The following is a 24,937-nucleotide window of genomic DNA, read 5'->3' as shown; positions in this document are numbered from 1 at the left end:
GGGATATGTTGCTCGCAATTTTCCAACAGTGAGTTGCAATATATTGCGGAACTTGAACAGGTTGCAAGGAGACCGATAGGGGGAGAGGATCGCCCAATTTGGCCCACAACTTATAACAATAACACGTTGAAAACCACGTAGATAGAGGCTGCTAGTTTATGAGACAAGAGGGGATAGTAAAATAACAAAATTACACCAAAATGCGTCAGGGTTCAAACTAACTATTACAGGTGTGACTGGAAAAATACATCCATGACAAATTAAACGTCAGCCCTTATGGATTCAGTAAGGGTCATGGCTGTCTTGAACTTCATGCATCTTAAAACCAGCAGCTACATCTCACACCAAATAGGCTCTCCACAGAGTTGCTTTATAATAATGACTGAATGTAAATAAATAACTTGCAAAACAAAGTTCTGTACATCAACTTTTATAAAAGCAAACAGTTACATTTTATTGAACACTTTGTGGAAGACATGTAAATATTACAGATAGTGTTTAAAAATAAAATAAATACAAACAAAAAATAAAATCCCATAGGGATATATAAAAACTTGTTTTTCCTTAAAATTATCAATTTAGCAAAAAACAATTTTAGTACTAGAAGCCTAATAAATACAAACATGTTCTAAAGTCTATGTTCCCTACAGATTACCTGGTTCTTATATGAGTAACATACATTATCCAAACTTAAAATCAACAATAACATGTCATAAGTAGAAAATACTCCATCTTCAATTGTCTAATGGTCAAAACTGTTTACCATTGGATATCTGATACAATATTAACAGATCTGTTTGCAGCATGTTACTTTTCTAATCCTGAGTTAGTCAAAAATAAAAGCATCAGGCTGTGAGCAATCCATCAACTATAAAGCCACTTTTGTATTATAACCATGGGTCGCATATCTTGAAGTTGCTTTAGCAAAAGATCAGCACCGTCGGAAAAGGTTTTGTCCATTACAATCTTCACATTGTTCACGGATTGAAGATTTTGAGGATTTCTGAAGTCTACAAGGTTTTGACAGGCTCCAATAACTTCATCAGGTGTTGCGGACATAATATTAGCGGTCTTCTGCTTAAGGGTACGCTGTCGTTTTAATGGCAACTCACTCCTTGAACCTCCACTAATTTTTCTTTTGGGAGTGTGGGTCGATGGTGAAGTATCCAGGAACTTCGGGAAACTGTCCAGTGCAACACCGCCCTTGCTTTCTTCCTCTTGAGAAGCAGTGGAGCCCTGGTCCGAAGCCTCTGTCAACTGGTGGACTTTATCTGCCGGCCGATTTCTCAGAGTCAACCTTCTGTCCGGACAAGCTAATGCTCTCCGCTCTGATTTTCGGGGGCAACCCCTCTTTTTGACCTCTGAAGTAAAATACTGGGTTTCAGAAATCTCATCAGTTGAAAGTTTAGCCTCTGCTTGAATATCACCATCCAACACTTCTTGCCTCTGACAGTTGGTCTCTGAAGTCTCAGGCTCATCCTCGTCAGGGTCCGTCTCCTCAGAGGAGTCTGTTGACATACCCTCGGATTTGTTTGCATCTTTGACTCTTGAGCGTGGGTACTTTTTACAGAACATAAACTGGCTTCTCTGATCCTCTATATATTTCTCGGTGAGGCCATGTGTGGTGTAATGTTTGAATATATTCCGTTCAGTCCGTTCAACTGTGTCGCAGCCTTTTATCATGCATGGATATTGCAAAGATAATTTTTGGGTGCAGATGGCAGATGCCTCATCCATAGATTTCAGAGAGGGTTTTCCAAAGTTAGTCCAGTGGTCGAGCGATCCGTCATCTTTCTTAGTGTTTTTCTTGTTCAATTTGACTGCGTTTTCAATGTTCTCTTTGCCATTGTTGGGCTTGACGCATGTTGTTCTCTGTTGCTGTGTTCTGGGAATATAAATTAAATCATGCTTTTTCATCTCATGACGAAGAAGGTTTGACTTTGTAGTGTAGATCCGGTCACAGCCATCATACCCACACTTAAAAGTCTGATCCACACTGCCTCTCTCAGAGATGTTTATTTCCTTGTGAAAGTTTTTGATGTGGTCAATGTATTTCTCCACAGAGGTGAAGGAGAGTGTACATTCTGACCGGTCACACTGGAATGTCCCTATATTGAGGCTTGACATCATAGCAGTGGTTTTATCTCGAGTGAATTTATGAAGCAATAGGTAATGCTGCACCAAGGTTGTAATCCCTGGAAATATCCTTGAACAGTCTTTCACTTGACATCGGATTTCATTATTCTCCACTTCAGCAGCTTGTTCACCAGTGACAGCCTTTACAGTATCAAGGTCTCCTGAAGACAGGGGAAGGGATGACTGATGCATAGCCCTGGAGTGAAGGATCAGATTTTGCTGGATGGTAAAGGCTGCAGCGCATCCTTCATGAACACAACGGTAGGGCCTATATGGGCTGAAAGAATTGTCAGCGTCACACAGTTGAAGCCCCAACCTTTTCTGAACCTTTTCTTTCCTTTGGAAATGAACCTCATCTTTGGATATTGTGTTTTTTGAACAACTTGCTTTTTCTGGTGAGGGTTTCACAGCCTGGCTGGATGCCACCTCTGTTGCATGGCTAAAAGATCTAGCATCGGAACGTGCAGCTGGCCTTTCCGCAGTGTCACCTTGACCTAATTTTTGCTTCAACACTGGAGTGTGGTTAATTTGTGAGGCTGTCATTAATGTCTCATTCTTGGTATATCTGGTCTTTGATGGTGATTCTAATTCGTAAAATGACTTGTCCAAGTCATCCAAGGTATCTTGTGGTGATTGCACTCTCTCAACTGTTAATTGATGCATGGAATCCTCTTGAACGGCATCTCCAGCTGTAATGATCTCAGAGGATTGTGCATGACTGTCTTGATTTGTGCTTTGAATTGAACAGCCAGTGTCAATATCAAGTGGCTCTTGTTTGATGAAAGTTGACACAACTGAAGATCCAGTTCCATGACTACTCTCTACCTCTGTTTCAATATTGGGGTTGCTTGACCTTTTTTTGCGATTTCCGACCTTTAACTTGTTCATCTCTGCCTGCGTCAGGTGGTGGACTTTTTCATAGTGAATTCTTAGGCCTGTGGTTCTGGTAAATGTTTTTGGGCAAATGTAACAAGGATATGGAGAGAATTTGACTGGGGTTTTCTTTAGTTCCTCAATCATCTCAATGGTGTAATCATGAACTCTACCAAGGTGTCTGAATAATGCCTCTTTTGTCATGAACCCATATTCACAATAATCCATTTCACACTTGAACGGCTTGGGGCCATTGTCACGATTCTGGTCTTCCTTCTTGACAATCGTTTTTGTTGTCGTGTTTTGAACATTATCTTTTTGCATGACATTATAGCTTGAGATGGCATTGCTTTGGCTGCCACTGTACTTTGAGGAACAAGTTTCCTGCAAACTTTTCTCATGTGCAGCTTCAACTAAATCCAACATTTGTAGGGCATTTTGAATTTCTATAACCTTGTCATCTTGACATGCCGCAAAGGAAGTTGCACTTGACATTTTTTCAGCAAGACTGCCTTTTGACTCCCCATCCTGCTGACTGCCAGCATAATTCTTTGACTCTTTCAATTCTATCCACACGGTTTTATTTGGGCTGAGTTTGGATTGTCTACCGGCCGAAACTGAAGAAAAAGTGTTTGATTGAGAATCCAGGGGTTTTTGGGTTTCCTTTTGTGACAAATTAGAAGGATTTGGCGTGGAGGGATTACCAACACCTTCCTGTGGGAATTCACCATTTAGTATGTTGTATATTGATCCAGTTTCAGGAACATTTGGATCATTGAGAAAGTCGAGAAATGACATAGGCAAATCAGCCGTTAAGTCCATTTCAACTAATGGCTTGCACTGGGAGCGTTTTGAAAGATGACCTCCGAGAGACTTTGTGCTTGAGAATTCTCTAAAGCATCTTCGGCAGATGACTTTGCCATCCTTTATGATAGCAGGCCATTTCGTTCTCTTGCTGAGTCTGCAGCGTTTTACTTTCTGTGTCTCATGATCAGCAATCTTCTCGTCTGCAGGGATAGCTTCAGGTTCTGCATGAGTGTCCTCGTTGTACGATAAATCTTTTTGGATAGAAGCATGCGGACTAAGAAGCATTTCATCTACAGAGCTGCTCATCTGATTCTCATAATTGGGTGATGTAAGATGAGTTACGTCCTCCATGTTGGTCATCTCCACTGTGTTTCTTGGTGCTACTTGGCCATCATGGCTCACTGCATTGCTTGGAATGTCTATTGATGCCCTTGAATTAAGGACATATTCATTTGGGACATATGAAGCATGGGAACCTCCAGCTGACAAAACGTTACTTTCTTGGCCAGACATACTGGAATAGTTTTTTCCCATTAGGGAAACATCAACATTATCCCCAGAATTAGTTATCCCATAGTGTTGTCCTCCATTATCCAGCATAAGAGAGCTTGACACATATTCCGACATCTGATTCATCAGACTTGACTCTGATTTAATGGGTTGGATGGCACTATCATGCATATTTGCTGGTGTATGTTCTCTGCCCCTTTCTAACAGTTGATACGGTTCTGATTGCCAAGGAGTTATGCTCTTATTGGAGTATTCATTCAGATGGAAGACCTCTGCATAGCAATCGTTCAATGTAGATGTCCATGAGTCACCCATCTCGGACTGCATTAGACCAGTCTGGTTTGGGGGGGTTTCCCAAACGGGGCAAATTACAGGTAAATTTGAACATGCCACCGGATATTCAAACTGCTGTAATCCACTATTGCTGCATAGTGGTGCTTGATGAAGTAATGTTTTGTTCTCTGGGTCCTGTGAAGTCTTGTTCACTGATGGAGCCTTTCTCGAAGTTATTTTGACAACTTTCTTGTACTTCTTTGCCAGTTTCCAGTCTTCAAAAATGTCTGGATGGTTTTTCTTTACATGTCGGGAGAGACTTTTGGAGGTACTGTATTTGCGGTCACATGCTTCAAGTGGACAACTATACTCATCCTCATCTCTACCAGTTATTGCAGGAGTGTTTTGATATGGATGTAGAATAAATGGGGGTTCACTCTTAATTTCTCGTGGAGGAAAGGCCTGTGGTAACACTTTCTGAACAGCTTCAGTTGGTCTGTTATTCTGCTCCTCTTTTGGGCACCCTTTCAAAGGATTTGTTCCACAGTGATATTGGGGATCCACATGATTTGCTATCATTTCTTGGCGTGGGACGACAGGAGATAGTTTTGCATTCTCCAATCCCAGCTTAGTTTTGATCAGTGGAACATAACACTTCCGAAACTCCTTTCTGGGATTGACAACAGAACTGCTCAACATACTCTCGACTGAATGTTTTATTTTCATTGGGCATTTTGGGTTCTCAGGAACTGTTGACGAACCTGATTTAACCACTTCTTCCGTCACATAATCCTGTGCCGTCTTCTGATCTAGATTGACAGAGGCAGAGCAAGTTTCCTCTTGCCTAGCGGAGCACTGGGTGGAAGGTTCTATTTCAGGTATAGGATTGTTCTCACTTGCGACGGGCATTTCATTAGTGTCATGGTTCTGCTGATGCAAATTTAGTTGGGACTGTGAATAGAAAATATTCCCACAATTAGCTATTTTGCAAGTGAATGTAAGGTAATGTTGTGCCTCATGATCATACAACAGGTAGGCCTCGTTGAAAATCCTTCCACAATTAGGAAACATACACTGTGACTTAAAGTCAGTGTGTTGTTTTTTGTGCATGAGAAGTTCCGAATTGCAGTGAAAGCTGGCTGTGCAATTTAGCTGTATGCAATAGTATGGCTTAGCGCCACAGTGCATTTGCAAATGATCATTGAGATGTCTGGAATTCACAAACTGCCGACGGCAATACTGACACACAACCTTCTGTCGTTGTATCTCCAGAAAACGTGTTGCTTCCTCGTCATTTTTGTGGGCTTTTACATGCGTTACAAGACTTCGAAAAAACTTGAATACCTTCTGACAGTATGTAACAGGGCAGACACAATCCTCAGTAAATTCTGCTTCATATCTAGTTGGTACAGGCTTTTGAGGACTGACCTTAGTTTGTACAGGCTTTGGAGGACTGACTTTGACCGTTTCAGCACTGTTGCAATTTCCATCCAGAGAATGAGCATCATTTGGACTGACAATGGTCTCTGCCTCAAGCTTCACCACAGCTCCGTCTTTAAAATTATTACAATGACTACTGGTAGATTGTGTTGGCTTGGGCAATTTCCTTGTTGCTTTCATAGCAGCAAGTCGCTCTTTGCAAGACTGCTTCACGTGGGATGCTACATGTGGCTCAAGAATCTCCTTAGTGTCAAAGCTGTCAGCACAAATTGGACAGGTGTAGACCCCATCTTTAAAATGCTTCTGTGCATGGCGGACTATCCTGTGGCCAAGGAACTCTTTATCACATAGAACACAATACTGCATATAGGCTCGCCAATTCCTAAATCTTGCCGAAACAAACCCTTTCTCCCTTAATTTCTTAGCTTCCCTATTCTTCTCTTTTTCATCTGCAATTTCATTCAATTCATTTGTAGTATTCAAAATAAAGTCCTCAAGGTCTTTGAATTCTGGACCTTTTTCTGCTGCATCATCCTCAAGTCCCTCATCAGTGTCATTGAGAGTGTCGATAGATGACACAATGGATCCCTCCTCACCCATCAATGCCAAACAATTGCGCTTCAAGGTTCTCCAGTCCCAGAACTCTGGATCAAAAGGCCACTGTGTCTTCAAGGCCAACAGTAACTCACAGCGTAGTGAGTTGGGTACTGGAAGATTCTCGTCCTCAAGCTTTTCATCAGGTTCATTATAGAGTGCTTCAACAGCATAATATGAGTCCACAGTTGGCTGAAAGAGGAACTCTGTTAGTTGGCATGCCCGTTTCACCTCAAAATCAGTGGGCAAAAGGCAGGAAATAGTTTTGCAGATGGTGGTCCTGCTGTCCGTGTTGTCACTGGATGCCATTTGTAGAGCTTGAATGCACATTTCAATGCACACCGGCAGTCCCACTTCTCCAACCTGAGAAAAAATAAAGCCAAAGTCAGTCATGAGAATATAAATCGTTACACGGTATATACAAGCAGTAACCTATACAATTTTACACATTCAAGAATTTCACCTCCGATTGGATAACCTTGATGAGGAAGAGGATATGACAGACGCTCCTGGAAAGCAGAACCAACTTTCTGCATTGACCAAGAAATGCATCAGCTGAAGACTCTGACCGCATTAAAAGCTTGCTCCAGAATAGTGTGAGCTCCCTGTAAAAAGAAAAGTGTATCATCATTGGTCTGTCACACATGAAGGGCTTTACAAGAGATACGTTTGTCGTCGACATACGACATCCATTAGGAGGTTGGCTCACTTATTTTTGTCTCCTTTACATACTAAATGTATTATTACTTTTCTAACTCTGTAATATGATCATAATCATCCATACTTAGTATTTATGTACCTTTCATATAATTTCAAGAAAAACATTTAGAGAAATGTATATTGTACCTGTTACACCCCACCCCACGGAAAAAAATAACTAAATAAATACAAATTACGTCACATCCACATTAAACAAAGCAAGTGGAAAATGGAAATTAGAGGGCAATACTCACCAGGCACAATACACATCTCCCTGGAGAAGCTGCCGCTCAAGGAATGCAGAGCACAAACAAAGGGCTCCTTTTTCATCCCCATCTGACTCCAAGTTACAAATCATCTCCAATCCATCCTTACAGTCTACCTGCATGATCTGACCCAGAGATAACATGTCATAATTATGGTATTCTACAGTCACCCACAGTTGATTTTCCATCAGGGTTATTTTCATTCATCATTATCCAAATGGAGATTGTCATTTCATTTCTTCATCAAAACTCCATCAGTTTGGCTCAGTTGGTAGAGCATGGGGCTTGCAACACCAGGGCTGTGGGTTCGATTCCCACTGGGGACCAGCACGAAAATGTATGCACTCACTACTGTAAGTCACTCTGGATAAGAGTGTCTGCTAAATGACTCAAATGTTTATATATAAAAATTAAATTAAAAAAATTAAAAAAGACAAGCCCTTGTTCAACCTCCTTTTTTGAATGCACTAGTCTGTTAAACGACTTGATGTAAAAAATGCTATCCACTCACCTCTTGCATGAGTTGTTCTTGTGTTTTTGTCATACACAGGCAAACAAGGTACGTTTGCTTGAAGTTCCCCTTTCCTTCATACTCTGGATACTCTGAGCACATCTTCGCTAAGACAGCTGCTTTCTCTGCTCGATTCTGTTTGATAAGGTGCTTTATTCGCATATTAAGGAGTGTGGGACCTTCCATTTGCAGGAACTCATGAACTGGGGAGTAGAAAAAGGGAACACGATTACAAATAACACTACTGAGCAGTCACCACAACATTTAAAAATCAGTCATCTCATGTGTTCTTGCAACAAAAAACTACACAGGTAGGTTAAAACTAACCTCTGTCAATTTCAGGCATCTCATTAGACAGAATGCTGCACAGAGTGGTGTTGGTCCACACGCCAGGCTCCTGTGCCATAGCTGATAGCATGTGAAGCTGTGTGTTCCCATGTTTTTGCAGAAGGCTGTGTGCCGACTGTAAAGGAGAGCATATAACTTAATACTTTAGAGCTATGCACAACAAAAAAACTAAACTTTTCAAAACATAGGCCTAGATTAACTAATTATGTCAAACAGGGTGATATGTGCATGTTTCAATGCATGCACATATCATATATTTTTTACTTTGATTGGGTCACCTAGTCATTATTTTTCAAAAGATAATTGGCATAATAGGCTCATTACAAACATTGCTGTTCGAAGAAAAATAGAGCAGCACTGGAGACTAACCTTGACACAGGACTGGAACTCCTCCCATAAGGCACCAGGGACACTCTCAGGCAATGAGAGCAGGAGCTCCACACAGCTCCTGCAAGTAAAACAGGGTCATTCAATGAGTTTGTTTTGGTTCATGCTAATGATGCTACAGTTGTGTGCAGATTACTAAAATTAAAGGAGCACTACCCCCTTCTGCCGCAGCTCATATACATGAAGCCTAATTTATTTATCTTGTCAAATTAGTGGGGAAATGTACAGTTGTATTGGTCACTTGCGCTAATAAAAATGGAATGCTCACTGTCATCATCTGAAAAACTGCACAGCTGGTTCCATGAAGCATTCATGCATGTAAATCAGATATTGACGTTTTATCTTTGAGTACTCACAGTCCTAGGTTTTCAAGTACGAGTGGCACATTTTCACATTCGGAGGAGAGACAGGTGATGGCCTTTGCATAACTGAGTATGGCCACTGTGTACACCTCCAGTAAAGGCAGCGGCTCCTCCTCAGCCTTCCATCGACCTGCATGTTCCACAAGGATCTGCAAACAAAAGCATGGCAAGCTGATTAGTGCCTGCTATTAAATTAATGTATTTCTTCAACTAGCTAACTCCTTAACAATTACCATACAAAGTGTAATTGCACAATTGCAATAATTATTAGTCCTTCTAGGTAAATTACGCTACATTCCATTAAAATATAACATTGAGAACAGCTAATAATACGATTCCTAGTGAAGTCTCCTGGTAGGAATATTTATGTCAATCACCAATGTAATGAAGACTGTTGGACTGCTAACAACCTCTTTATTACTGTGATTAAAAAAGTAAGATGAACCAACATAGCTAGATGACAATGGTGTAAAGTACGTAAGTAAAAAAACACTTAAATACTACTTAAGTTATTTTTGGGGGTATCTGTAGTTGACTATTTATATTTGACTACTCTTACTACATTCATTAAGAAAATATTGTACTTTTTAATCCATATGTTTTGCTTGACACCCAAAAGTACTCGGAACATTTTAATGCTTAGGACAGGAAAATGGTCCAATTCACGCACTTAGCAACAGAACATCCCTGGTCATCCCTAGTGCCTCTGATCTGGCGGACTCACTAAACACACATGCTTTGTTTGTAAATTATGTCTGAATGTTGGAGTGTGCCCCTGGCTATCCATACATTTAAAAAAAAATAGAAAATGGTGCAGTCTGGTTTGCTTAATAGAAGGAATATGAAATTATTATAATTTTACTTTTGATACTTAAGTATATTTAAAACCAAATACTTTTACTCAAGTAAAATTTTACTGGGTGACCTTTACTTGAGTCATTTTCTATTAAAGGTTTCTTTACATTTACTCAAGTATGACAATTGGGTACTTTTTCCACCACTGCTAGACGAGCAGTATACGGGATGCTGCTTTAAATTCTATAAGTCGGGCTGCTGAATCAAGGCTATAGTGAGGGCTAATTGGAAGCCATGCAGTAGCCTATAATAGGCTAAACCACACCGAGTAGTGAGTAGGCTAACCATGTAGGATGCAGGCCTAATATTCACAGTTGAGTGAGACAAGCTTGAATACTACAAGTACTGACAATCTTTTCCTTGTCCGTCATCCCTTCTCCCATTCAAGGGGAAGCCTAATCTCTGCGCAAATGAGTGTGGCTCTTCTATAGTTACACTTTGAAAAGGTGGCGATATGTGAACGTTTCCATACAGTTGTTACAAGGTAGATAGTGTAAAGCATAGCACAGAGAATTTGACCAACCTTTGCGCAGAAAAAATACTTTCTAACTTCCTGACTTGGAAGACAACACGTCTGCTAAATGTCCATGTCTAGTTGCAGTGGGTTAATTTGAATTTAGAAGAGGCTCCGCTATTCAATTCAATGAATTCTTTGCTCCATGAAGTAATCCAACAATGTGTACGCCGCCATATTGTCTATTTAAAAATCTTCTCATTGATCGAGAGAGACTAATGTAATCATGACATGAAGCACTTCGGAGTGGACACCCACCTGTCTCAATCAATGTGAGAAGATTGGAAATAGACACGATGGCGCATTGCTGTTGGATTACTTCATGGAGCAACATTTTTTTTAAATTTAATTTAAGAATTTTCTCAATTTTAAAACAAAACCCCTGCAACTAAATATCTAACTTTAGAATATGTATTGTCTTCCATGTCGGGAATTGAGAAAGTATCACCAAGGTTGGTCCAAAATTCTCTGTACTATGCTTTACATCAGGGTTTCACCAACTCGGTCCTGCACGTTTTAGTTTTCACCCTAGCACTATGCAACTGATTCAAATAATCAAAGCTTGACAATGAGTTGGTTATTTGAATCAGCTGTGTACTGATAGGGTAAAAACCGTGCACCCAGGTGAGAACCCTGGACCGAGTTTGGGAAACCCTGCTTATTAACACTGCCTATAAGCTGTATGGAAGCATTCACATATAACCGCCCTTTCAAATTGTAGCTAAGCCATCAAAGTGTGGCTATTGCTAAATGTAACATGGTATTTCAATACATTGCACAGCACATGTAAAAAATAAAAAATAAACACTTGATAACACAATCTTGAAGTGACTAAGTATTTTTTCTGCAACTGTCTAAATACCATTTCTTAGTAAGAAAACATATGGTACAAGGCTATCTTATGTGTATATTGTTACTAATCTGTGTCAGATGATTAATCACCATTGCAGTTTTATCTCCAAATTTGACCTGATAGTTTGAGATTGTGCATCATGCATCATCACTAACATAATCATCCCCAGCTTCCAATTGGCTCATTCATCCCCCCGTAACTATTCCCCATGTCGTTGCTGTAAATAAGAACGAGTTCTCAGTCAACTTACCTGGTAAAATAAATCAATAAATTCATCACTTCGCACTGGAGGGGTTTCAAACAAGGCCCAGCAGGTTTGTCATACAATACACAGAACCGAATAAACCTACCAACTGACAGGCTGATGAGTTAATAATTGTTTTTCTAACAATTAAAACCTTACACACGTAGTTAACCTATGAGTTGCATGAAAATAAATACTACTTAGGTATTTGGTAGGCCAGGCCTATACATTAGACTTTTATAGGCACACTCAATATTGATCCACTAACACAATGGACGAATGGAAAAACGTTAATTTGCCTTAATTTCTATTTTAAATATGCACATTTACATGGATGAAATTCGTTTCGTGTCGTACAAACCTAAAACACCGGTGCATTTAAATGCAAATCCGCACAAAAACCAAGCTAGCTCTTCTCAGCATGAAGGAGCCTGATCAACTAGCTAACTAGCCAACATTCATCTAGCAGCTAGCTAACGTCAACTAGCAGGGGAAAATGAGTGATGATAAGATATCATGCCAAAGTAATAGATTAAACTACATATCGGAAAAAAACTAATGTATATATTTTACTAACTACAATAATCAAACGGTAAAACAGGGAGTAATGGTGTGTGTTTATATATCTGTTCTGATGTGGCTAGCGCGAGCTAGCTAGCTAGCTACATTGTTGTAGCTAACGTACACGCGCATCATCAGCCAGGAAGCTGGATGGAAGGCTGCAAACTAGCTAGGATGGGTAGTTGGAAAAACATGCGGACCTGGCAGAATTCCTGGCAGAAACGCAAAGAGGCGTCCGACGGCGATTCCGGGCTTTCTTTGAGTGTTGTAGTCAATTCCTGGAACCGTTCTCGGAGCCGCTCGATAGCTTTTCTTGTGGCATATTCCTTCTCTGTCTCTCCCTCCGCCATCTTCACAACACAATCACGACCGCGTACGCACAGATGTTACGCTGCCAGAATCGCACACGCACACGCAAAGGGGGGAAGGGAGAGGCGAGGGTCTGCCTAAAAACACGCCACTTCGAAGTGACTTTTCGCCAACCCTAAGAGATGGATCGAAATTTACCGAATGGTTACCGTTAGGAAAATGGGGGAGGGTCATGCTTTTTCCTTTTCAGTCAAGGGGAGGGTTTAGTATTATTATTTTTTAAATCTAGTCCAAGGGAGGGTCATGTAATTTGTAATTGATGAAATGTCGATTTTTCTCAGCGTTTACAAGAGTTGCTTTTTAGGCTATCTATGGATGTGTGCCTGGTGCTGCCCCTCTGATTCTGTACTGGGCCGCAATATCAATTGCGCCTATAGGCTATTGATTGGTGTGGTCTCAATCAAGTGATTCATAGCCTAAAGCTACGAAGTGCATGCTTGGAGAAGCACAGTGCAAAGTTATATTTCCAAGATAGAGGCTGGTAAATACAACTAGGCTGCATTACACACTGCAATGGATGTTCCAACCCTGAGCCCCTGCCTGCTCTGCTCTTGCTGATCAATAACGTTTTTTAGTCTAGATGAAAGAGTGCTTCTTACCATCCCTACAACACCACTTCCATCAGACTCCCATCCAGGGACTGACCAGGACCAACTCTGCTTAGCTTGAGAAGCAAGCTAGCAGTGGGATGCAGGGTGGTATGCTGCTGAAGACTGGATGTCAACTTTGATAGCTTGCTACTACTATAATTTATTTTATTAAAAACAATATGTTTATTGCCTATGATGTATTTATCAGAGTTATTGACCTCACAATAAGACAGATTCAAGTAACTGTCATTATGGTGGTCAGTGGCATTTTTAGCATGTAAATCTTGGTGAGGCAAAACAAATAATATGTTAGATGCATGCCAGCAAAGCCACTACACACAACACTAAACAATACATTAATTGCACTATAAAGGTGACAAACGGTGCCCACAAACTGTTAGGGCCCAATTGCAGTCCCAACACTTTACCACTGCTACACCTGGCTATCAGTGGAGCCTTGTCTGGCAGCAAAACATTTCATTCAGCCACATTTACTAAAAAAACATAGCTGAGATGGCTGACTTGCTTAAACAAATGTGGTTTCTACTGACAATTGAGATGTACAAACTATGGCATAAGGCAGGCCTGGGCAAAGGCCTGCCCGGGGCAATATGCGGCCTGCGACTTGATTCAATGTGGCCTGTGGAATTATGCTCAGATCACATAAAGAATTTGAGATTGAAAAGTTTTGAAAAAATGTATTTGTTATTCAAATTAAAAGCCAAATGAATACTCGCCTTTATGCAATGATTTAACTCCCACCGCCTGGGGGACATTTATTTTGAAGGCACGTATAAATAACAACTGCACGAGGACAGATAGTGACTGACAGGCTGACACAGTCACAGTTATAAATAGTAGCTAGCTCGAAATTGCGCAAAAAAGTGTTTTTCAAAGATTTTAAAGAAAAGGAAAGTAGACAATGAATGTAGGGTGTTCCTCCAGCAAGAGTGGACATCGAACTATTTATTTATTAAGGTATCAGGGAAAGCTGTGTACTTAGTGTGCAAAGAGAGCATCGCTGTCTTGAAAGACTACAACTTGTCCAGCCATTTCCAGACGAAGCATGCAGAGAAATATAGGAATAAGTCTTCTGAGCAGAGGGCAAATGCATCGAAAGAGTTGCTTTCTCAGTTGCAAAAGCAGCAAGGACATTTCACAAAACTGCATTCAGCAAACAACGGAATTGTGAGAGCTAGCTATGTACTGTCCCACAACATTTCTAAACATAGCAAGCCATTTGACTCTGCAGCAATACTTTGCCCCGACAAGAAAGAGCTGTTTGAAAATGTTTCCCTGTCAAGACGAACAGTGACACGGCATGTTGGAGACATCGCAGATAATATGGAACAGCAATTGAGAGACAAGGTAAAGGATTTAACCTATTTCTCCTTGGCCCTGGATGAGAGCAGGGATGCCCACGAAACGGCACAGTTGTTGATATTCTGACGAGACATAACCCCAGACTTTGAAATTACAGAGGAGCCTCAGTGCAGTCAATGAAGAGCACAACCACAGGGAAAGATTTATTGGAGGAGGTTAATAAGTGTGTGGTAAAGCTGGTACTGAGTTTTGAAAAGTTATCCAGTGTGACCACTGATGGGTGCCCAAACTTCACAGGAAAAAACGTTGGCCTTTTGAAAAGGATACAAGATCAAGTAGCTGAGCTGAAGCCAGATCAGAAAATTATTTTCCTGCATTGTATTATACATCAGGAGGTGCTCTGTAAATGTGTTCTGAAAATGAGCCATATTGTGGATACAGTCACTAAAGTGGTAAACTTCATAAGAGCAAAATCTTAAAACCACAGGCAGTTTGTCTCACTGTTGGATGAGACAGAGTCATGCAGATCTCCCCTACCACACAAACGTGGTGAGATGGCTGAGTTTGGGGAAGGTACTTAAAAGGGTGTGGGACCTGAAGTCGGATATTGCTGAGTTTTTGCAAATGAAAGGCAAATATTTGGATTTCCCTCAACTGCAAGATAAAGAATGATTGGCTGATTTTGCCTTCACCGTGGACATCATGGCCTTCATGAATGAACTGAATTCCAAACTACAAGGGAAGGGCCTTTTTGCACATCGGATGTACATCCTTGTCAAAGCCTTCAAGGGAAAATTACTCCTCCTGACCCGCCAAGTAGAAGCCAACAATCTCACCCACCTTCTGACACTACCAGTCTGTTCCCTATCAGATGACCAGCGGGAGAAGTATACATCACTACTGCGTGCTTTGAACGGTGAGTTTTCTCGTCATTTTGAGCATTTCAATGTGTTGGAAAATTACATGCTGTTGGTTTCCTCTCCTTTCACCATCAATGTAGATAATGCTCCCAATGACCTGCAAATTGAGCTTATTGATCTTCAGTCTGATGCAGTGATTGGAGAACTATTCAAAACAATGGCACTAATGAGGTTCTATGCATCTCTCGATGAACAAAACTTTCCAAAGATTAGGAGTCATGCTCAGAAGATATTTGTACTGTTTGGGTCAACCTATGTATGTGAACAGATATTTTCAGTGATGAAAAAATAACAAGTCAAGGCACAGATCATCTCTTACTGACTCTCACCTCTCAGAAATCCTGTGCATAGTGATGTCAGAAACTATACCTGACTTCACTGCTCTAGTCAATTCCCATCAGAGAATTCACTCCTCACACTGATGGCGTAGATTAAATGTGATGTTGAGCTCTCTCGCTTTCTTGGGTTTTTGTGCATACCCGATAACAAGAGTTCTGTCCGTGGTGCTGAATGCACAGTGTACTTTTCCCTCCGTGTAGTTCATTGAATGTTTAATAATGAAAATACCTACCAAAAGGAGAACATGGATGTGGTTCATTTCTTGCCATGTTAAAAAAGTAAAATAAGTAGCATATCTGGGATGTGATTTACAGTAGATATATCTGTCAACACAGTCATACACATGATGTATAATCCTGTAATATGATTCTGGCCCGCAAAGGCAAATATATATTCTAACGTGGCCCTCCATGGAAAATAATTGCCCAGTCCTGGCATAAGGGGACGACAAGCGGATAAGAGGCCATCTGTAATTTCTATTAAGACATTAATGAGCGAGAGAGGACGGACGTAGGATAAATAAAGGGGGAATATAAGCAGACAATGAAAGCTCTTACAATATCCAATGATTCCGTTTCTCAAAAGCGGGTTATAGGCTACATGTGCACCACCAAGTTTGGGGCAGCAGGTAGCCTAGTGGTTAGAGTGTTGGGCCAGTAAACGAAAGGTTGCTAGGTTGAATCCCTGAGCTGTCGAGGTAAAACATATGTTGTTCTGCCCCCGAACAAGGCAGTTAACCTACTGTTCCCTGGTAGGCTGTCATTGTAAATAATAATTTGTTCTTAACTGACTTGCCTAGTTAAATAAAAAAGTCAGAACAGTAGGTGAAATTAATAGGTGAAAATAGACCCAATTATTAATGTGAGACACATAATATTACTTTCTTAGCCACAGTATGCATATTACGCCATTTATGCAGCAGCATTGTTGTGAACAGGAAGGTGGAGTGGCGGTCCTTCGTGGGCAAATTTTGTTATCAAAGTCTGTCATTCCAGTCTGTCTGGATTTATGGTGCTTTCAAGACAACTGGGAACTCAGGGGGAAAAATGGTTGAATCATGATGACGTGAGTAATCTTCAGGTCGTAGCTCAAGAAAGAGGCCCGAGTTCCCGATTTACAATTCCGAGTTGGATGGAAGTTCAAAACCTATTTTCCCAGTCGTAGCTCGTTTTTCCTAAGTTTCCAGATGTCTTGAACTCACTAAAGTCAGATTTTGCAGTTCCGAATTAACAGTTGTTTTGAGCACAGCACAAATCATGCTTCAGTGACAGCATGGCCAATGTTTAAAACAGATCCTTAATCTAAGATTTGGGACCTCACAGCCACTCCACTGAATAGCAGGCTAATGATTGCTTTGCAATGCTTGCAGTTAGCCACTGATTCCTTCCAAACCACTCTTTATTGAATTTGAGATTTCCAACTTGTGTAATATTTATGTCCAATTGTTGATGAGCATACGTTTTGTCTATAATTTCTCTTTATTATTTATCTTCATATGACAAGGATTAAAAGGAATTTGCCAGTAGATTGTCGCCTTGATTCATGATGATGACTGCTAGCCAAGATTTTGAACGCTACTGAATATATAATGTGATTTGAAGTAATTTTATTTGTGGCCTATGAACTGATATATTGCACTTATTCATGTCAAAATAACATGCCAAACAGGCAAGTTTCAGCACCCTGAACTGCCCATTTCTGATGTATTTTGCTGCGGCTCCTGCTTCAAGATTGACCACCACCAGTGGCAGACTGTCATTCAGGGACGGTGGGCCAGAGCCCCCCCCCCCCCCATTTTTTAAAATGTTTTTTTAATTTAAATTTTGTAATAACAATTGATAAAAATGTGGGGCTCACAACACCTGCCCCACCATCCCTGAATGACAGTCTGCCACTGGTGGTGGTCAATCTTGAAGCAGGAGCCGCAATAAAATCAATCAGAAATGGGCAGTTCATGGTGCTGGAACTTGTCAAATTCCATTCGGCATTATTTATTTCAACCATCTCCATTTTAATTCGTTTTTACTAACAACAAGAGGTCTTTGTGTTGGAGCCATTGGAGCCATTCTCTTCCTATTTAAGAAACAAGAGGTAGGCCTACCTGTTTGACAGACAAAATTAGGCTATAGGCTGTTAAAATCGTAGATTTGGCGGTCAATTCCTCCACCCACCATGCACTCTTTAAATAGCCTACCTCTGTGTTAAGGCTGTTAAATTAAAACTCGAATTGAGAGATGGTATGCCATTGGCCTACAGTTTATTAAAGAAAATGGCAGAAAACACAGACTTACCCCTTGTTAGCTTAAGATTTTGAAGAAAATTAAGCAGATCTGATTATATAAAGGGACCTATAACAGTGCTTTGATCCACTATGCTTTATGCTAGAAACAAGGATATCATTGTTTAGTTTCTTTGACACTCAGAAGCTGAGCTATAACCTTTCATAGCTGAGGAGACAAAAAATTGACTTTGCTTGCGAAGTAATCTAATTCTGTCACTATCAATTGATTAAGCTATTCACTTTCTGTACAATAGAAGGTGTTTAAACCCAGACAGCTTTTAGGGAAACACTTGTGACCTTCTCTTGTTGGGGTAATCCACAGAAGAAGAATAGACAGCAGTTAAAGTCAAATTCTGTTATTTTTTTCAACCACTAATTTTGTCTTTTGACCAATCACATCAGATCTTTTCATATCATATCTTTTTCAGGGCTGATCTGATTGGTCAAAAAACAAATTAATAATACAAAATAATATCAGAATTGGGCTGCCTGTGTAACAGCCTTCTAAGCCTACCTGAGACAGCTGTGTGAAGATAAAATCCTGAGTTTTGATCCATAGGCTATTGTGTGGTGTGGCTTGGGAGAGAAACTATTTTTTTTTCTTTTTTTCGTAAACCCATAAACATTGGTTTTACTTCAAGGCATCCGTTGCTCAAAAAAAGAAGTAGAGGACACAACGTGGTAAAATACTGAAAAACATTTTAATCAGTATTCAATTCATATAGTAAAGTCTACATTTGATCAACACAGTAGGCTACAGGAATACAACTTCATAATTGTGACAGTAATATATTAAGAGCACTATAAATATTATCAGCAGACTATCACCTTTTGTGGATGACATTGGCTGGGTTTATGCAGGCAGCCCAATTCTGATATTTTTTTCACTAATTGGTCTTTTGATTAATCAGATCAACTCTGGAAAAAATATGTGATGTGAAAAGAGTTGAGGTGTTTGTTCAAAATACCAATTACTGGAAAAAATAACAGAAGTGGGCTGCTTGTTTAAATGCAGCCAATGATCTCTTAATATGTGATTTCTCTTAAAACACTTCAGGAATAAGTTGTGCAAAATGCCTAGTATCTGTTGCCAAGCTTTTACTTCTGCGATAAGGATATTTCTGGCCTCACAGACAGTTTATGACTTATGGTGATAACAGGTGTTGCACCAACACTCTGTGTGGTTCGTCAGCTTGATGTTGTCCACCACCACCTGAGAGAGGAGGAGTAGGAGAAGAAGAAGAAGAATCAAGAGAAAGAGAGATGGTTTGAAAAACCACATTCTGGTTCATTCTAGTTGTTGTTAAATGTTACATTTACACGTTATGTGCATGACACTAGGAATGTCTTCATGTCAGATGATCAAACTGAGGATATCAATCCCAACTCTTACACTTAATTAGATAAATATATTGTCTTACCCTTTCACCTTCTTTTGCAACGCAGCATGTGGCTTCAGAGGTGATGTTCTTTGGGACCAACATGGCTTTCTTAGACTGCAGTGGGGTTGGATAAGCTCTGGAAAAGCAGCAGCCTGTACACTGGTAGACAGGGGCGCCCGGGTTAGAGAATACTTTGTTCTCCTTCAGTTTGCATTCCTCACAGCCCACTGTGAAGATAGTGAAGACATACATTTAATTGAAAATCGAATGAACAATCTGATCTGTAAACTTTATTCACCTTGTACTGCAAATGTGTGTCTCTCATCCTTGTAAACACACACTGGCAATAAGGAGGTTATGTACCGATTTATATTCTCTAATGACAACAGTAGGCCATCATCTCCAAGAATAACTCACTGGTCATTTGGACAAAAACAGTACTTTCACGGTAACGTAAAGTTTACCGTTTGGCATGTCACTGTTTGGATAAGAGTCTGCCATGTACAGAAGTATGGACAGGATGAGGGATACTCCAATTGATTTCAACAAGCACATCATAGTGGCGGGTGGCAATAATCTGACAAGAAAAATTAACAAATCATTCAAAACCAACATATTAACATATCAGAAGTTGATAGCTGATAAACACAAAAAGACTGTAAAATATACATTGGAGAAACAACATACTGAATGGAAAAAGCATTACCTGTTGTGTGTTTCTCTTGGTGGAAGCCTGTTCAGTGCTCAGTGAAGAGCATACTGCTCCCACCGTGAACTTTTATACTGCTGTCCCTCTGCCCATGTGCTCAACCGGGATTAGGTAAACCCCTCCAACCTTATCAGTGATCTCTTTGTGCGAGTCATTGGCCACTTAGCCACATGCCTCATAATCCTTGAAATGAAAAAAGGAACTGCACTGCAGTCGAAAGACAAAACAAACTTCCATCCTGACTATGGATGGGAGCTTCTAATCCCTTAAACAGATGGGATGTTACTAGGTAACTGTTGTTATGCAACTGGGGTGAGGCGGGATCATTGGTTCATTAGTTTACCTTATGTTCATGGTCTTTTGCTTTGTAAATCATTACAAAGGCCTAGTGGTTAGAGCGTTGGACTAGTAACGGGAAGGTTGCAAGTTCAAATCCCCGAGCTGACAAGGTACAAATCTGTCGTTCTGCCCCTGAACAGGCAGTTAACCCACTGTTCCTAGGCCGTCATTGAAAATAAGAATTTGTTCTTAACTGACTTGCCTAGTTAAATGAAGGTAAAAATTTAAAAACATCTAAGGTAATTTTTAATACTTTGAATATTTGATTAATCTTTCGATGCTGGATTATAACCCCAAAAATGAGTAAATATGTACACACAAAAGTGAAAGATTTCTCATGAAATAAACAGGGTTTCTAAAATAAACCATGAGGGCTAGACCCTGGCCCTGATCTAGAATCCTCTGCGGCAGTGCTAACATGTGTGCAAGCAATAAATACTGTATGTGAAATAATGTTACCCTCACAGAGAGCCAAATCCTCAATTGACTCAAATTATGTAAATAAGCCTATCAGAAGCTTCTAAAGCCATGACATAATTTTCTGGAATTTTCCAAGCTGTTGAAAGTCACAATCAATTTAGTGTATGTAAACTTCTGACCCACTGGAATTGTGATACAGTGAATTATAAGTGAAATAATCTGTCTGTAAACAATTGTTGGAAAAATTACTTGTGTCATGCACAAAGTAGATATACTAACCGACTGGCCGAAACTATAGTTTGTTAACAAGAAATTTGTGGAGTGGTTGAAAAACGAGTTTTAATGCCTCCAAACTAAGTGTATGTAAACTTCCGACTTCAACTGTAATTACAATAGGTAATGACAATTCATGAATGCTTGAAGAATAATCAGGAATATATCCATCTATCCACCTCTGAAAGTTGGAAATGTAAAGGATGTATATCAAAGGGAAAATAATTGTGGACATTTAAATGAATTATATTTACCCATTGATTCTTGGAAGACTATAACTTATACATGCTTCATGAGCTTAGCTCAACTGTCATACCCCCCCAGAACCCAAAATATAAGCTTGTTGTACTCCATTGTTATACTCCATGTAATTGTAAACAAACACTTTATGGCCTAAAAACATAGATAAAACTATAATGTTGATCATTGCATCTATTGTTGTTTATGAATTTGAGTGGTTACATTTCTCCAGCACCATCTTTTAGCTGTACCGAAACAGTGGTGGGGTGGGCTTTGTTATTGTTTAAATTGCAGATTGCCCCTTTAAGTTGCGGAAGTATCTCTTCATCTCTCCGTTTACCTGTGTTTTTAAGTCTCCCGGCCTTGGTTGCGTTGGACACTAGGCCCTGGCAGATGTAACTCAATAAGCGTGGAGGATGGCACATGAAATCTCTGAGCATTAAAGGCTCTTCTTAGCTCAGCAACAATGTCATGAGTCATAACTTTACTCCACTCAGTAATTGTATTATTGGATTCAAAATGTTCATTCTATAAGCTACTGTAAAGCATTAAGACTAATTGCTTTTAGTATTTTATTACTTTTGTTTTTATTAACATATCGTCAACTAAATGCACTGTATTTACTTATTGTAAATTATCTGTTTAGAACTCTTCTGGATAAAGGAGCAATACAATTGTTTCAGTTAGAATGAAACCAGCTTTTATTCCAAAAGAAAATGTATTCTTCATGTATAAAAACATATGGCTTCTTTTAATATATTGTTTACAGCCAATCAACAATCAGCCCAGGGGGCCTCCCAGGTGGCGCAGTGGTCTAGGGCACTGCATCGCAGCGCTAGCTGTGCCACCAGAGACTGGGTTCGCGCCCAGGCTCTGTCGCAGCCGGCCGCGACTGGGAGGTCCGTGGGGCAACGCACGGAGGGTTAGGGAGGGTTTGGCCGGTAGGGATATCCTTGCCTCATCGCGCACCAGCGACTCCTGTGGCGGGCCGGGCGCAGTGCACGCTAGCCAAGGTCGCCAGGTGCACGGTGTTTCCTCCGACACATGCGGCTGGCTTCCGGGTTGGATGTGCGCTGTGTTAAGAAGCAGTGCGGCTTGGTTGGGTTGTGTTTCGGTGGGCGCATGACTTTCGACCTTCGTCTCTCCCGAGCCCGTACGGGAGTTGTAGCGATGAGACAAGATAGTAACAAGATAGTAACTACTAATAATTGGAAACTACAAAATTGGGGAGAAAAAGGGGGTAAAAAAATCAGCCCAGACATATCCAAGAAAGCAGTCATATTTGCACTCGTTACATCGGAGCAGTTTCCTAAAGGCCTGCTTGAAGTCCTCATTGAAGCTGGTGGTTGATGAGTGAGTTAACGTATCCCAGCCACGTGAGAAAGTCTGACACCTGTGCTGAGGCATGAAACACCCGGAGGCCCACCAGTAACTCCTTAACAAAGAAAGGCATCCAGCATACGATAAAAGCCCCCAGTGTGCGGGCAGCCTTCTGGATGCACAGATCTGGGTCCTCTCATCACAGGTCCCCCCCGGTCATATTTGAGTATATTTAGCTCTGTGTTTAGCGTGGGGTCCGAGGCAGACTGCTCAGACGCACAGAGAGACGTTGGTGCGAAGTGTCACTGACTGAAACTGCTACTGAGGCAGTTGTGGCTGCTGGCTCTCCTCTTACACTGGGCTCCCGAGGAGCTCCGTTTGTGGTACAAGGTCCGGGCTGCGATGAAGATCTGGTAGTAGAGGATGAAGATGATGGCCATTGGGATGTAGAAGGCCCCGAAGGTGGAATAGATGGTGTAGCCGATGTGGTCATGCTTGATGAGACACTTAGTGTAATTGCCGAAGTTGTCATCCCCGCTGTGCCTCCATAACAGAGGCGGCACTGAAATGAGGACAGAGATGGTCCACGTGATGGTAACCATGATGGCGACGTGGCGCGGGGTTCTCTTGCAGGCGTACTCCAGGGCGTTGGTGGCAGTTGGTGGCCCAGTGGCGGTCCAGTGCGATGGCACACAGATGCAGGATGGAGCAGGTGCAGCAGGTCATGTCCACGCTCAGCCATGCCTCACAGACGACACATCCCAGCAGCCACTTCTTTGTGGCGATGTAGAGGACATCACCAAGATGGCCACCAGGAAGTCAGTGACAGCCAGAGAGCAGATCAGGTAGTTTGCGGGCAGGTGGAGTTTTTGTGTGTTAATGATCGTCAATATGACTGCACTGTTCATTAAGGCAGTGATCAGGGTCACAATGCTGAGAAAGATCACTACCAACACCATATCAGTCTTTGGTTCCATTTTGAAGGAGCCTTCTGGTCCTGACATGCAGTTTATTTAAACTCTTAGGCTCCAGAACTATCTACCATACTCCTCGTTCTCCATTACTATGTCTTTGTCCCTAATCCAGATCCTTTTCTCTCTCTTACTACCATGCTTTCCCTACCATACTTTCCCTGCCTTCCCTTATATTTGGAGCCACTGCGAAGGGGGGGAAAAAACATAATTTTTGGTTTATTATTTTTGTGTGACAAAACATTGATTAGAGTATATTATAGCATGATACAGGTTATTTGTATTCAAATTGACAAATTTTCTCAATGAGTAGATCACTTCTCCACACGGTGGCAGAAATGATCAGGGAATCAGTGATTCACGGTCATATTGGAGGCTGTTATGCTCAGCATAGTATTCTAACTGTGTCATTGCAGCCCCATGACATCAATGTCAAGTCAATACTCAGCATGAAGCTCTAAATGTAATCCTTTCGCCCCTAAATTCAATTTAGGAGCATAGGGAACACTCAAGACTTTATTACTGCCTACTAGGGAGTAGCTGGATGTTTTGCATACGGAGGCAAATTGGTTTTTCATGAAGGCCATATTAAAAAGGACCAATTTCAGTCAGTGACACTTCCAAACAGCTGTTGGTACAAAAAAAATTATGAAAAGAAAATTTAAATGTACGAACATATCTAGAGTCTGGCTTATTTAAATGGCTGCAAATCACATTACTTATGCAAATGGTATTATGGCTTTGTCATGCTTGAACAACGGACATACAATGTATGTGGGATGAAATACAAAAAGCATTATTTTCATTACTTCCATGGGCATCCCTGCTCAAACCACAACACGGGATGGGTCTGTCACAGTTTTTAATTGGAAAGGCAATTATAAGCATTTCTAAATGTAAATATCTTGAATGTAAATGTCTAGCCTGATGTGTGTGCATCCATTGAGAGAAGGAAGCCTAATATGAACAGAATTAAAATAGTTTAAAATTAAGTATTTATATCCGACACTTGCAATCAGTGGTTCTTCAAATCATTTAATGTTGTCTTTCTATAACTTTGTCATTTCAACTAGTGGCTCTTCAAGTTTAGCCACCCAGCTGACTAGAAATAGCCTACCTGTGCTGTTATCACACCCTGTGGCTTAAACTTTCGCTTTGTCAAGGTAGTGGCTGAGCTGAGTTATACACCAAAATTGTTTGTTTGGAAATCAATCAAAAACCTGTCTGT

General features: G+C 40.7%; 2 protein-coding genes, 1 non-coding gene and 1 pseudogene across 3 annotated transcripts; 1 reads left to right on the top strand and 3 right to left on the bottom strand.

Moving 5' to 3' along the window:
• Positions 1 to 414: 414 nt before the first annotated feature.
• On the bottom strand, positions 415 to 12,763 carry LOC139375374 (zinc finger protein 292-like). The gene is made up of 8 exons (XM_071117097.1): positions 12,434 to 12,763; positions 9,201 to 9,355; positions 8,827 to 8,905; positions 8,437 to 8,572; positions 8,110 to 8,312; positions 7,587 to 7,723; positions 7,097 to 7,238; positions 415 to 6,996 (listed from the first exon to the last, which is right to left on the bottom strand). Exons 1-8 carry the CDS (start codon positions 12,581 to 12,583, stop codon positions 865 to 867), a joined length of 7,134 nt encoding a protein of 2,377 aa, XP_070973198.1. The 5' UTR covers positions 12,584 to 12,763; the 3' UTR covers positions 415 to 864.
• trnaa-ugc (transfer RNA alanine (anticodon UGC)) lies at positions 7,856 to 7,925 on the top strand. Its single transcript has one exon. It is a non-coding gene; the product is annotated as a tRNA-Ala (tRNA).
• A 6,149-nt stretch (positions 12,764 to 18,912) lies between the features above and the next one.
• Positions 18,913 to 19,995, bottom strand: LOC139374332 (glycoprotein hormones alpha chain 1). Its single transcript, XM_071115367.1, has 3 exons — positions 19,902 to 19,995; positions 19,477 to 19,664; positions 18,913 to 19,268 (listed from the first exon to the last, which is right to left on the bottom strand). Exons 1-3 carry the CDS (start codon positions 19,993 to 19,995, stop codon positions 19,194 to 19,196), a joined length of 357 nt encoding a protein of 118 aa, XP_070971468.1. The 3' UTR covers positions 18,913 to 19,193.
• Positions 19,996 to 22,633: 2,638 nt separating this feature from the next.
• LOC139374525 (5-hydroxytryptamine receptor 1E-like) lies at positions 22,634 to 23,715 on the bottom strand (annotated as a pseudogene).
• Between the last annotated feature and the right edge of the window lie 1,222 nt (positions 23,716 to 24,937).

Source organism: Oncorhynchus clarkii, chromosome 19 (assembly GCF_045791955.1).
Source record: "Oncorhynchus clarkii lewisi isolate Uvic-CL-2024 chromosome 19, UVic_Ocla_1.0, whole genome shotgun sequence".
Taxonomy (NCBI): Eukaryota; Metazoa; Chordata; class Actinopteri; order Salmoniformes; family Salmonidae; genus Oncorhynchus; species Oncorhynchus clarkii.
Note: the sequence above shows the minus strand (reverse complement) of the source record. Positions and strands in the feature narration are given on the sequence as shown.

Coding starts and splice junctions, on each gene's coding strand:
- LOC139374332 (XM_071115367.1), bottom strand. CDS start 19,995: ATGATGTGCTTGTTGAAATCAATTGGAGTATCCCTCATCCTGTCCATA. Junction 19,665..19,901: donor AAACAGTGACATGCCAAACG/GTAAACTTTACG, acceptor CTATCTTCACAG/TGGGCTGTGAGGAATGCAAA. Junction 19,269..19,476: donor TTGCAAAAGAAGGTGAAAGG/GTAAGACAATAT, acceptor CTCCTCTCTCAG/GTGGTGGTGGACAACATCAA.
- LOC139375374 (XM_071117097.1), bottom strand. CDS start 12,583: ATGGCGGAGGGAGAGACAGAGAAGGAATATGCCACAAGAAAAGCTATC. Junction 7,724..8,109: donor AAGAACAACTCATGCAAGAG/GTGAGTGGATAG, acceptor TCTCTGGGTCAG/ATCATGCAGGTAGACTGTAA. Junction 7,239..7,586: donor GGAGATGTGTATTGTGCCTG/GTGAGTATTGCC, acceptor TTCTTTTTACAG/GGAGCTCACACTATTCTGGA.